Source organism: Ambystoma mexicanum, chromosome 10 (assembly GCF_040938575.1).
Source record: "Ambystoma mexicanum isolate Mex_15411 chromosome 10, UKY_AmexF1_1, whole genome shotgun sequence".
NCBI classification, from domain to species: domain Eukaryota; kingdom Metazoa; phylum Chordata; class Amphibia; order Caudata; family Ambystomatidae; genus Ambystoma; species Ambystoma mexicanum.
In genome coordinates this window covers 1,474,469,454-1,474,483,729 of record NC_090932.1, presented here as the reverse complement: position 1 = coordinate 1,474,483,729, position 14,276 = coordinate 1,474,469,454, and the positions used below count along the sequence as shown (strand labels likewise).

General features: G+C 47.3%; 1 protein-coding gene across 4 annotated transcripts in view; it reads left to right on the top strand.

Annotated features, from left to right (window-relative positions):
* The window catches only part of CAMKK2 (calcium/calmodulin dependent protein kinase kinase 2), a 557,312-nt gene that overhangs the window by 489,277 nt on the left and 53,759 nt on the right, over positions 1-14,276 (top strand). For all 4 annotated transcript variants that reach the window (XM_069619567.1, XM_069619565.1, XM_069619566.1 and 1 more), the window contains 2 exons: positions 2,805-2,878; positions 5,470-5,557. In XM_069619567.1, coding sequence (XP_069475668.1) covers positions 2,805-2,878; positions 5,470-5,557 — 162 coding nt within the window. The remainder of the gene's footprint in view (positions 1-2,804; positions 2,879-5,469; positions 5,558-14,276) is intronic.

The following is a 14,276-nucleotide window of genomic DNA, read 5'->3' as shown; positions in this document are numbered from 1 at the left end:
ATTTCAGCCAAATCTGTCATAGTAGTTAAAAGTTATTAGCAATTCATTTTTTCGGGTTTCCGGTGGAACTTGGTACTCAACTATACTGTTGCACTGTACTATATTACTTCACTGGTAGGTGGAAGAGAGCTGTAAAGTTCACAAGGGGTCCTTTTATAAAAACTCCTCAATTGCACTGGAGGAGACATTTGCAAATAAGTGCAAAAGGTCATGTCCTTACAATTTTGATCATTTCTGCAGCAGAGGGCAAAGGCAAAGTGTGAAACATAGGCTACGTGCTTTTACTATTCCCTTTCCCAATCCGTTTTGGAAAAAGTGTAAATGCTGCCTGCAAGTTTTGCATCTAGCATATGAAATGGATTCCTATGGAATCCGCCTGCTTTTACGAGTGTTAAAGTCCGGTGCATGCCTTAGAAATCAACTGTTTTTTTTGCAAGCATTAAAATACATGCTAATAGAAAACCATGGTGCTATTTGAAGGTGGAGCGTGAGGGCACCGCGAAAATATGTGTCTTGTTCGGTGCCCCCGTTCTGCCTTCAAATGACATTAAGACCCACAAAGGGTAAAAGCAGCCAGGCAGTAAAAGTGCTAACGCCTTGGTGTTGCGTTTGACTTTTCTACTCTAAGGGTTTGGAAAAGGGGGTGGTCAACACTCCAAAATTGCATTGGAGGTGTGTATCGGTTTGAACCTAAATGCAAAAGATCCCTCTGTGCCATTTTGATCATTTCCAAAATGGGGTGCAAATGCGAAGAAAAACACTCTTTTACTCTTCCCTAATCAAATTCATTTTGGAGAAAGTGCAACTGCTGCCTGCAAATTATATTTTGCAAATGGCAAATACAATGGAGCTCATTTCTGTTGTGGCGTAACGTGATTGAAAGGTGTAAAATCCTTAAGGAAGGATTTTACGCCAGAACAAACACAAAAGTGATGGGGAAAGGTTTTGAATACATCTGAACCACTGGCACTGCTCTGGTCAACCTTCCACACCACAATTATTTAGCCGTCCGCGCCATTGCAAAAGGGGTCCAGCCATATGCAAATCAGTCATGTACTGCCACCAATTGGACCAGCCCAGCCCAAACTGCTAGGCTAGCCCCCCTCTGCACAGAAACACAAGAAACCATAGATATGTTTCCGACTTCTTGGGCCTCATCAGTGAGGTGCAGTTTGGTTCCATATGGCGCAACATTTGAATGCATTTGTGTGTCAGAGAGGAGGTGCGGAATGCAACTAGGTTGCTGCTGCCACCCTTCCTCTCTGCCATACAAATTCTCCAGCATTTGCACCGGCATGGATTTTCATGCAGGCGCAAATGCTGGAGATCCCTATGGGGTCCCCTAGCTTTATGCACCAGCACAAAGCAGGGGTCCACATAGGGATGCATTGTACACGCTGCCCGCATGGTAGGCAGCGTGTACAGTTAGAATTAAATGCTGCCCGACATGCTAACATGTCGGACAGTGCTAGTTGTAATTGTGAACATTGCTTACCAAGCATGGTAAGCAGTGTTCACAATGAAAATTAAACGCTGACCTACATGCTCGCTTGTCGAGCATAGCAAGCGGCGCTCACACTTAAAAGTAAATATTGCTTGGCATGCGAGCATGCCAGGCAGCATTTACTCACTAAGCACGGCGGAGTGCAAAAGTGCAGGGCAAAAGGCAGCATACACGCATATAGCGGCCTTGTGCCTTGCAATTTGGTGGTGGGAAGCCATTCACATTGCTTCGTTAAGTTAACGACTCTCCACGTCAGATTACGATTAGGAGCAAAATGAGCTTCATACTGGTGGAAAACCATGGTGCTATTTCATTGAAGATAGAGCAGGCATACACAGCAGAAATGTATATCCCATTCTGTGCCGCCACTCTGCTTTCAAGTAGCATTAACATCTCCCTGAGTGCTGAAGCAAGGTGTAATGAGCTAACAGATTGGTTTTACATAACACTGTACTGTTATACTCTGGGGGAGTGAGGGGTTAGAAAATGACTCCCAATGTCCTACACACAACACGTCTAAAGAAATGTAACTAAGTCTTCCAAGGTGGAAAGGATAGTTGTTGTAACATGTAGGTCAGGGCTTTGCAGCCTGTAGCTCTTCAGATGTTCTCTCCAATAACTCCAATTATCCCTCACCATTAACTAGCCCACGTAGGGCTGATAGGAGTTGAAGGCCAAATCCCCTAGAGAGATGCCGATCGTAGGCCTTTGAGCAAGACAATTCATGTGGACTGGTACATTTCTCAGTGTCCTTTCATCCTTTGAGTGTCAGAGGGCCAGGCCTAAAAATCATGGATTTGCCTGGTGGTCCCTGAGATTTGGAGACTTGGATCATCTAATTCACTGTCCATCCCTCTTCCGAAAAAACCATGTACGTATACGCTAGAAGGGGACAGCAAGGTCGCTGTCTTAGGGTGTGTATATACGTCCTCAGGGCACTCAACGGGTTATAAGTTATGTCATCATCTTTTATGTTAAGTGATATTATGGTAATGTGTATAGCACTGAAGATCCAGAGATATCAACAGCTACGGGCATTTACATGGAACAAACAGATGCTGTTGGTTATGAGTATAGACCTGGCAGGAAGGAGAGCATAATGACTCAGGCCGCCAGGAAAGCTTTCAGTAGATGGTTTGTTCTGGCTCGATGTCGCTGCTCACATCTCAACCTGCAGCAACCTTGCACACTTCCCTCCTTATTCCTGTAGCCCGCCATTGTGATGTTCTGCATTGTGTCTTTCCGAAATGGACAATCCAGGTCATCTTCTCACATGAATCTTTTGATCTTCCTTTGCCAGTGCCCTTTTATGGATGAGAGGATTCTAAGTTTGCACAGTAAAATAAAGAGCCAGACCCTGGAATTCCCAGACCAGTAAGTGCATGTGTCGTATTCGTGTCTTGAGATATTGTTGGCTGCCTATATCTCTCTGTCGGCGCATGTTCTGTGGCGATTGGAGCAGGGTTGCATGCCTGGGTCTGAGAGTGGCGGGTGCACTACTGATTGTCACACCGCCCCATACATGTATGCAGCATGCGCAAACTAAATGACTGCTGATTGTCACACCGCCCCATACATGTATGCAGCATGCGCAAACTAAATGACTGCTGATTGTCACACCGCCCCATACATGTATGCAGCACGCGCAAACTAAATGATTGCTGATTGTCACACCGCCCCATACATGTATGCAGCACGCGCAAACTAAATGACTGCTGATTGTCACACCGCCCCATACATGTATGCAGCACGCGCAAACTAAATGACTGCTGATTGTCACACCGCCCCATACATGTATGCAGCACGCGCAAACTAAATGACTGCTGATTGTCACACCGCCCCGTACATGTATGCAGCATGCGCAAACTAAATGACTGCTGATTGTCACAACGCACCGTACATGTATGCAGCACGCGCAAACTAAATGACTGCTGATTGTCACACCGCCCCATACATGTATGCAGCATAAGCAAACTAAATGTTCACGCTAGGTGCAGATTTGGACAACTAGTCTCAGAATGCACAGGAGAGAAGTAGGACTGGACAAATAACACCCGCATGGAGCGGGCCGTGTTGGCCTGTGTGCATAATGCACAGTGTGATTCCAAGTAAAGTCACGCCACATGCACACATCTAGAAAAACCTTCCAATTTTCAATACTGGAAACCTTAGGAAGCATGAAGCTAGAAATAAGAATGAAAGAGAGATGAATCCTGGGGTGCAGGAGTAGAAAAGGGGAGATTGGAGTGGAGAGGGAAACGTTTGAGTGCATTATTTCGTTGCCATTTCTATTTATTAGAGGCCACCATTGACTAAAAGGACACATACTAGCGCTTTCATTTTTCAGAAAGCGGGTTTTATGTATACATGAACATAAAGCTGGAACTGTAAAACACACATTTTGCAGATTGTTTGCAGCCTGGTCTATGGGGAATACTGGGGGTTCTAGTGCTACTGTTCCACCAGCATGGCACCCATGGCTGCCTCTGCAATTGACAGGCATAGAATGTTAGCGCTCTACTTCTTTGGTGAGGTGCACCCAGTAGCCGTGAGTGCAGCTCCCACCATCTTGGCAACTAGTGCGCTCACTTCTATTCAGCAACGCCCGTATCTACTAGGCAGAACAGAGAGTGTTGCTAAATGCTGTTGTACATTCGAGTGGACCAGTTACAAATGATGTGTGCTGGATACAGTCACTGGCATTTGAGTTCTAAGGACACCTACTGCACTCCTAAACAGTGGAATGTCCCTCGCCACTATTTGATATCCCCATGTAAAGGTCAATGTCCACAAACCCACGTGCAGTAACGGTATCCATTAGAAGCCTTTTGTAGCCCGGAACTTTACCAGTGCTGGCGTAGTTTGCCAGGAAGCAAGGGTTACCTGTTTCTGGACATTTGATCAGATGCCCAAACATGTCCTTTGCAAGATATCCTTCAGATTGTTTCCATGGGTCTACACTCCACGGTAGATCCCTTGTCAAATTCACAAAGTTATGCTTCCATCCAAAGCACTGTGCATTGTATTCAATTATAACTTTATTGAACTTCACAAGGGATGTGTAGACCCATTCTGCCTGAGAGGATTTCAGCCTTTCCACACGTTCTGATCTCTCTCTGCTGCACACATAGTGAAGGCGGATCAGGAGTATCTTCCATGTATGTTGCACATTTTTAGTTGTAGCCACACACATGTGGGGATGAATTAGCATCACTATCGAGCGCGCATGCACAATGAGAGAGCTGCAGTGAAGGGAGTAGTCAGCGTAGCAATGGCGGCTGCAAGGGCCACTCCACCTCCTTCATGGTTTGAATGTGGTTCTGCTCGTGCACCAAAAGTGGGCATAATCACTACTATTTCAGAGAATCCACATCCAGTGGAATGTGCAGGGCTCTGAGCACGCTATGGCACGGCAGAGAGAAAGAGTGAGTGTGTGTGTGTGTGCGTATGCGCGTGCGCGCGCGCGCCGCAATTTACAGAAAGTGCAGTAGGATAAGTTGGATGTTGTACATGTGGGTTACTCTGATGTAGTCCTACTGACTTTTCAGGCCAGAAACCTCTCTGCTTTCCTCATTGGCCAGTGTGCTTCTGATTTGCATGACTGGGAAATCCCATTGGTTGGCCTTAGTCTCAGGGATTTGGGTCTCACCTCGCAATTAACAGACCACACCCACTCACTTATATAGTGTCACTCACACAATGTCAAACCGCAGGGATGTTCAAAATCCAAAGGTTGCCAGGTATGGTGGTCTGCACAGAGGTGCACAAAGCTTTTTCATCAAATTTTGTGGCAGACTAGAGGAACAGCTTGGCATTAGGGACTGCTGCATATGCATGCTGCCTTGTACCTTGCACGTGGCATGACACCTGGTTACTCTCGTCAGTGGAGCCCCAGCGTAGGCAGCCATTTTTCTAAAACAAGCTTCTAGAAGGCAGACAAGGCAACTTGTGTTCTCTTCCCTTAGGCCAGATATTCCTGACGACTTGAAGGATCTGATCACTCACATGCTGGATAAAAACCCTGAATGCCGGATCACGGTCCCGGAAATTAAGGTAAGGCCTCGTTCAAACAGATGTGTCACTTACCCCAGCTCTAGGCCCCAGATTGGTTCAAAGTTATCATGCTATCCACATCCCGCCCTGGAAGTAAATGGCCAGATTTCCTGTGTGGGTCTTTAAGCTGAAGCTTGGTCTGTTTATAAGTGCTCCCAGTTTGGCTCCTAAGAGAAACGCTGTGCATGGCGGTAAAGTGGTTTGCTCAGGATCACACTAACTGGTCAAGTAGAAAGCTAGGATTAGAATGTAATTCTTCTGCATGTACAATCTGCAGATTATCCTCTGCATGTGACATGAGAAGTGTTTCTGTTAATTGGTAACAAGGATTGCAATCACATTTTCTTATTCCGATGATCTGGCTATAATTGTATCTGATGCAAAGTACCGTATTTGCCACTTAAGATTGGTAAAGTGACCAGGGGTCATCATTGCACTAACAATCCAATGGGTAAATAAGCTCTGTTTAAAAGAGGGTAACAGAAGAAATGCAAAAATGAAGACTTTTTTCTTTTGTCCAATAACCAAATATTGTTAGTTCTGAGGAATGTCTTAAGTAACACCAGAAGGCGGAACTCTCTCTCGCTTCATAACAAAGCAGAACCACAGAAAGTTGGGGCACTCTGTCCCCTGCGGCAATTTAGCCTGGTTTTGCAGAAACTGGTTTGGTGCCATCCTGGGGTCTATTCCACCCAACCAGAGAGGCTGCAATGTTCCAGTTATTTCAGCGTGCAAGGAGTGTTTCGGCCAATTAGGGCAGTGAAGCGTCCCGTGTGCTTCGATTGGTCTGGAGGGGCCTGCTTTCCAGCCAATTGTGTTGCCAGAATTCTTCAGCTTTTCGGATTTGTTGGGAGGCGTGGCTAATCCCCGCCTCTTGGCCCCAGAGCCTCATGGACAAAGCATCAGCATTCCCAGAATTCCATTGCAGGAGGCAGAGGCATAGCCACATGTTTTCGTTTCCGTGCAGAACATTCTAGCCAACCCAGTGCAGATAGTTTTCCATCATTTAAATGGCGTGAGTCTGAAAGACCTGCCATTTGAGCTTGGGAACCGTAAGAAAGCGTTGATATGTACATCGAAGCTCACTTTTAATTTATTCGTTTGTTTGGCCCACAGACGAGCCTTTGGTGCCGTTGAGAGCAAAGTAATATGAGTACAATTGGCTTTTGGGATTATTTGGCCTAAGCATAAGAAAGACACATACCCTTTACTCGTGTTCTCCCACTGGGTGCACACTGGTTGACATGGGGTACTTCCTTCCTTTTTTGTTTTTGCTATTTTGTGCCTTTAAAGTACCACCTTTAAGCCGAAACTACCACATAGGAGTACAGATAGGAGTGAAATCGGATGTGTGGAGGGACACACAGCTTGTAGATGTTGTTCGGCCCTTTACCAGAGGGTCCTCGAGACCTGACTTTTCGTCCCTGATGAACTCATGCCACACTCCAGGTTATTTAACCACCTCTTAGGTAGATCGGGCAGCAAGGCACCCGCAATGAAAGATACCGAGCGACAGTTAGAATAAACTCCAGAGGACCACAGGACAGAATCCACGCCACATCTACGAAAGCAAGAAACCAACGGGAACACACGGGTACGTATCGCACTCCATGCTTATTGGAAGATAACCGATGACAAGGCCCCTTACCCGCAACCATCCGCTATCATACACTATTTTAAGATACATCACCAACACCTCTGCCATAAGAATGCAGCTATCCCCCACAACAAAAAATTGGTCTAGCTGGACACATAATGAGTCTCCTGCACTCGATTTGGGTTGCTAGCAGGTACTTGGCCACCTATACCCACCTTCATATTGGCTAAAATGCACACACACATTATATAGTCCTCTCACTAATTCCTATACCTTTGACTTTGGTCTCTTGAGGGCATTCACCAAAAGCGCTTTGAGGCCATACCAACGGCAAAAGGCACTATATAAATGTGAAATGACATTACATTACATTTCCAATCCATTGACCGTACATGGACGTCCAAACCCTATGGCCCTTCACAGTTACTACAAGCCCCCCCAGCCCAAAATACATCCTCATGGGATCTCTTTGAGCTAATCAAACTTTGTGCTCTACAGGGCCTGCCAGTGTTATTCCAAAGCAATCTTCTGAGAGTGAATGGGCCTCATTCCAGGTATGGCGGTCTGGAAATAAAGGTGCCGGTAGCAATGTACCGGCACCCTTTCCGGTCCGCCATACTACGAGAATACCGGTGTGGGCATGGAACCCTGGCAGGCCTAACCTGCCGGGTTTTCAGCCCCCTACCGGCATGTCTCTCACTGAAGCACCGGCACCGTTGGGAATGGGGATTTACCGTTCCACCACCACTTGTGACATCCCAGTGGCACTGGGATATCAGGCAGCGGAATCGGTGTTACGGGATTGGCAGCAACACAACGGCAGCCTCGGTGGGTTGCCGCCAACCTCGTAATGAGGCCCAATGTCTTAATTGCAACTGTAATTGCGCTACTGGTATAATAAAAATGTCTTCACTAAGTGTGTCTTCATCCATTTGATCTACAAGCTCTATGTTTGCATTTACATCTGTTCATTGCTTCAAAGTTCTTTTAAATACAAGAATTGACAAAGCTAACACTTTTGCTTTGTGTATAGTTATTAGGCATTTGCTGAGCACTGTCATATGCCCAGGTACTCCCAGCATTTCCCATATGTTGCCATCTAATGGCCAAGTAGTTCCATTAGGGTAGTGCCTGTCAAATGCCTACCCCATGCTTACAAAAAAGCCAATACATTTTGCTTTGCCAATGCTTGTGTATGGACACTATATTGCCTCTAACCAATCAGGCCAGGCCACGCCGAACAATTTCTATAAAATGGTGCACTCTCTGACAAACGTCGGGTAGGGGCGAACCCAAAGTGCCAGTGTAGGTATACACGGTCCTGTGCATGCAAACAAGTTCTAAAACAGATTACCGTGTGAGCAACTAGTGCTGGATTTGGGGTATGGTGGAGGGTAAAATCTGCCCGTTTTCTGCAAGCGGAAACAACCGTATTTTAAGTTTGCACTAGACGGGCTAATCTGCCTGCAGAAAGGTGCCGGGAAATCCCACCGTTCCCACTGTCGTGAATGGAGGCCGGCAGAATTTCCACCAGACGATAGCCAGACTAGGGTCAACTTAATATAGGGTTGTTTCCACCGGTGGATTTCACTATCCGCCAATCTCTAAATCAGGCCCTTGGCCCTCATTAGGAGTTTGCCGGTATTCCCACAGAGACCCATAGGCAATTATTTGCCAGCAGGAACCTGGCAGGTCAGGCCTGCCGGTAGTTCACTGCCCCTACCGGCAAATTGTGCTTTGCCGGTCCTGAATAAATGCTGGTGCCGGATTTACCGGCATTTATTCTGAACCAGCAAAACTGTAATGAGCACCATTGCTTCCTATTGAACGCTATATCACACACATTCTTAATATACCTTGTTCTGTGAAAGCATCCAATGTCCAGGCCCCGTGCGAGTAGAGGCGAGTGGAGATCGCCTCCGGGCCTGGAGGAGGCACAGAGGCGGGTCGTCTCTCCGCACAGTTCCAATTCCCATTCCTCCGCTTAGGCGTCGGCGTCAGGCAGACACATGAGCAGGCCAGGAGTCCCACGTGGGCTGCAAGTGGAGCAAAGCACGGTAATGAAGAAGCGGGGAGCGCGCGAACGGCCAGCAGATCAATGGGGCGCGCTCGGCCTCTCTCCCAGGCTTGCCAACATTTGATCTCCATCATTAAACGGGCATGGAAACAGGCTCGTTTAGCGGCGACATCGTTATGTGATCTCTGTGGCAGAGGCAGGGAAAGGCTGGCTTTTCAGTCCAGTGATGTCTTCATTATCTCTATCACAATGCCAAAGCGCCGCTCCCTCGGCAAGCATGAGAAGGGGCTTTGATGGAGCCTGTCGTCTGCCCACAGTATCCCGAGGCCACGTTCTCTAGGCAGTCTTCTTCTGGGCCCTGGCTTCCATCTATTTCGTGTAATGCAGGACTGCACTGTCTGCACGGCTCTCTCATCTGAGCTTGTGCATGGATTGGTGCATTTTTATGCTGCTTGAAGAAATGGCCTGTATGTAAGCGCAGGTCTTTTTAGTTTTGGCTATTTGGTGACGCTTGTGCCAACTATAAGGCAAAACTATTGCATTAGAGTACAGATAGGGAGGAATGGCATATGAGGAGGGTCACACAGCTTGTAGAGGTTATCTAGTTATCCACCCATGACTGCCTATGGCCGTGCTAATCCCTATTGCCATTTCCACCCACTTCCTGCCCCTGCCAACCCAAAACACACCCTCCTGGGATCTCTTTGAGCTACCTTTCTCAAGCCTTACCGTCAACCTTTGTGCTCGAAGTGCCTACCAGCACTTTTTCAAAGCAGTCTTCTGAGAGGAAATGACTTAATTGGAGCTGTACACATGTTACGGGTGTAATAAAATGTCTGCCTTTGACCACTCCATTGTTATGAGCACTATGCATTTCCTTCAGAGAAGTCCTTTTTAAAACAAGCAAACACCAGCAGTTTTGTCTTGTGTATAAGTATTAGGCATGTGCCAGGCACTACTATTATATGCGTAGGCACTTGCACAATTTTGCAGCTGCTATCGTTGATGGCCTGTTAATGCCACTACAGCAGTGCCCGGCAAATGCCTTTACCATGCCTATACAGAAGCCAAAACTGTCAGCATTAAGAGGGGGAACCACTCTATACCACCCCCACACAAGACCGGCTCAGAAGGTGAAAATGTATTGCGCAACCTGTTTAAAGGAAAAACAGGACAGGTCTACCATCCTGAGTTCCTTATGGAATAACACACATAACCCAGTTGACCATAAACCTTAAAGAGGGATGTCTCTTTCATCTTTGATGGCTACCAACAAACTATGCACAATTCACATCTTTGGTCATTAGCAGAGTCAAGAGTTGAGGCTAATAACCTGGCCTGCCCTTACCCACTTGACCTAGCGTCACCCACCATGACCTTGACACCCTCAACGAGTCCTTCAGTAACTACCATTGACGCTCACCACCCCTGCAACCAGATTAACCAATACCTCAATGACCCAGCCCTCTGGCTCAAACACTTTGCCACAAAACCTACCCCCAACCAACCCTGCCCTCTCACTCTCAGGAACACGAGACTAGGCACCAGATTCCGCATTCGTCCTTCCCGCACCAACACTACCAAGCAAGCCCCACGCACTCCACCCAGCCCACCTTCGCCCACCGCCACTTGCAAAACTAAGACCACAGGGGTTAAATTGCCTGTGTTCAAGGGTGCCCTCATCAATGCTAGATCTCTCACAGCACACGCTCTTGACATAGCCGACCTTATCACCACTGCCGACCTTGACTTCATTGCCATATCTGAAACCTGGCTACATGCCGCCTCTGGCCCTTCTCTATCCTTGGCCTTACCGCCTGACTATGGCATCACTCGCTGTGACCGCTCCTCTACCCATACTAGAGGTGGCGGCGTGGCATTCATCCACAAAAACTCCCTTGACCTAAGAGTGGTATCCGAATCCAAACTTGAATCAGCTGAACTGCTGACAATCAAATTACTACTAACACCTAACCAAACGGCCACCCTTCACCTTATCTACAGGCCTCCAGGGCCGGCACCCACCTTTGTCAGTGACATTTCCACTCTTCTTCTTGACAAAACAAAAAACAACTCCCAAACAATCATCTTAGGTGACTTCAACCTTGGTCGCGGTGACCCTAAGGATCCTGTAGCAACTGATCTGGAATATGCTCTTACCGACCTTGGCCTCACCTTGTACATACAAGAACCGACCCACATCAAAGGCAGGACCATCGATTGGTTAGCCGGTTCCAACTGCAACATCCAGGTCCTCAATAACTCCCCTTGCTTATGGTCTGACCATCACATCATAACATTTAACATTGAAGCTACCCCGCGAGCCCTAACACCCATAGCCCCAGCCCTCCCCACCCGTAATAAAAAAAACATAACAAGAGAACAACTCCTCCCACTGCTACTCCCCTCTCTTAATGCGGCGACCAACGCCTGTTCTGATCCCACCTCCCTAGCAGACATCTACAACCAAACGATGCTCACGGCCATTGACACCATAGCACCAATTAAAACCAGGAAGGCTAAACCACGAGCACATCTCAACTCATGGTTCACTCCACAGCTAAGAATCCTCCGCAAAGCCAAACGCTGCGCGGAAAACCGTTGGAAAAGCCACCCTTCTGATGAGCATAAAGACGGCTTCCTTCTCGCCTCCCTCACTTATAAAGACGCCATCATCACTGCTAAAAAAGAATCGTTTAATAATCGTATCATGCAAGCCGACTCTAATTCCAAGGAACTCTTTAGAGTCCTAAAAGAGCTCGAAACCCCAGTCTCCCCGCCAGACACTTGCACGAAAGACAGCAAATGGTGTGCTAACATTCAAGCAGCCCTTCTAAACAAAATCTCTACGCTCCAATCTAAAATAAATGAAAAACAGGACTGCCTGAGGCGGGACAACCGCTCATTCTTCCCCACTAGGCCCACCTTCTCCAACTCTGCCAACATCAAACCTTTCACCTTCGCACCGCTCACTGTCACCGAAGTAGAAAACATCATCCTCAGGATGAAACCTTCCAACTGCCAAGGTGACCCGTGCCCAGCTCCCATCATTAAGGACTCCGCCCATGACCTAGCCCCATTCATTACAACCTTCATTAACTCATCCTTTGAAACAGGTATTGTCCCGGACAACCTTAAAGACGCCTGGGTGATCCCGCTACTAAAAAAACCGTCCCTTGACCCAAGCATACCCACGAACTTCCGACCCATCACTACAGTACCATTTCTGCTGAAGATACTGGACCGGGCAGCTTATCTGCAGATCCAAAACTACCTTGAATCTAACAATCTGTTAGGTCTACGACAATCCGGATTTCGGCCCAGACATGGGACCGAAACGGCTTTACTAGACCTAAAAACCCAGATCGAAGTCCTGAAGGACAAGGGCAAATTAGCAATGCTATTACTCCTCGACCTCTCCGCTGCATTTGATTTGGTTAACCACCAGATCCTTTGCAGGCACCTCCACTCTGCTGCCAACTTCTCTCCCTCCGCAGCAGCCTGGATCAAATCCTTCCTGAGTAACAGATCTATGAGGGTCTTTGCACCTTCCGCTGCCGCAGCTCCCTCCCCTATTCATTGCGGTGTTCCTCAGGGTTCTTGCGTGTCACCTACTCTTTACAATATCTTCACGAAACCACTCTTTGATGTGCTTGATTATCTGGGTGTCTCCTACACCAACTATGCGGACGACACCCAGATACTCATTCCCATTTCTGGTGATTATCTTGCTGACACCAAGGCCCTCAATGACGTCTACTTGGTCATCCAAGCCTGGATGGCCCAGCACCAGCTATGTCTGAACGACGATAAGACGGAGCTACTTATCCTGGGTACTTCACAACGCCTTAGCAAACTTGAGCCATCCTATCAGTCATTCATCATAGACGGCAACTCCATACAAGTCTCGAAAGACACTAAAACACTAGGCTTTTACCTAGATTCCACCTTATCCTTGTCAAGACAAACTAATGCAGTCAGGTCCACCTCCGCCTACACGTGCAAACTCATTTCAGCCTGTAGACCTTTCCTCACCACCCACAATAGCGTCACACTAGCGAGAACACTTATCATGGCAAAAATAGATTACTGCAGTGCTCTATATTTAGGCACTAGCCAAGAAAACATATCCAAACTCCAAACCACCCAGAACAATGCAATTCGAGCGGCCCTGAACATCCCTCGTAACCACCACATCTCAGAAGCCAGAACTAGCCTTAAGTGGTTACCCGTGAAGCAGAGAATTTCCCTAAAAACGCTTGCCCTCACGCACAAATGCCTAGCCAACAAGGCTCCGATCTATCTCTGCAGTCGGCTTTCGCGCCACTCCACTGCCCGTCCACTAAGAACTGCCCAGACTAACTGCCTACTATCCCCAGGTTTAAGCTCCAAAAAGCCGGAGGCACCAGCTTCCCTGTCCTAGCATCCAAACTTTGGAATACCCTCCCCGCTGCCATCAGAGCTGAAGACTCCTTCAACACCTTCAAGAATAAAACCAAATCCTGGCTCTTTGACCAGCAATAGTTGTGTCAGACATTTGTCCTACTTACCCAGCCCGCCTGTTCCCTTACATGATTTCCGGGCTGCTACCCTCCCAACTACCTCAGGGATACTTCCTCTGCTGAGCCTAGGGTTACTGTACCCTGTGTAATATTTGTAATTATTAAGTTTGTTTTTTGCTGTTTTGACACACTTTTATTGTAATTTATATCCCTGTATGTTCTTTTCTTGCAACCTTGTACAAATTGCACCCTGATGCCCTTGGGCCTGTTGGTTTGCGCGTTATAAATAAACAAATACAAATACAAGTCTGCTGCTAAGCATAAACAGGGTAGGAAATTAGCTGGAACAAGACAGAGCACTGGCAAATATTGTCTTGCCTGAGTGCTGCTACATCCTGAGGCCCAGGGGCTAGCCCATGAGTCTCCCAGGTAAGTCCTCAAGCCTTCAGAAGACCCAGCAAGTAAGACTGAATGCTGCAGAAACAGCCAAAGCCTCACATACTGTTTAGCAACTGTCCACATTGGTATATATGTCTTGCAATGTGCAGGCATTGTTTTGCTATGGTGATTATTATGACTAATGAAAAGAGCAGAGTCCAACTT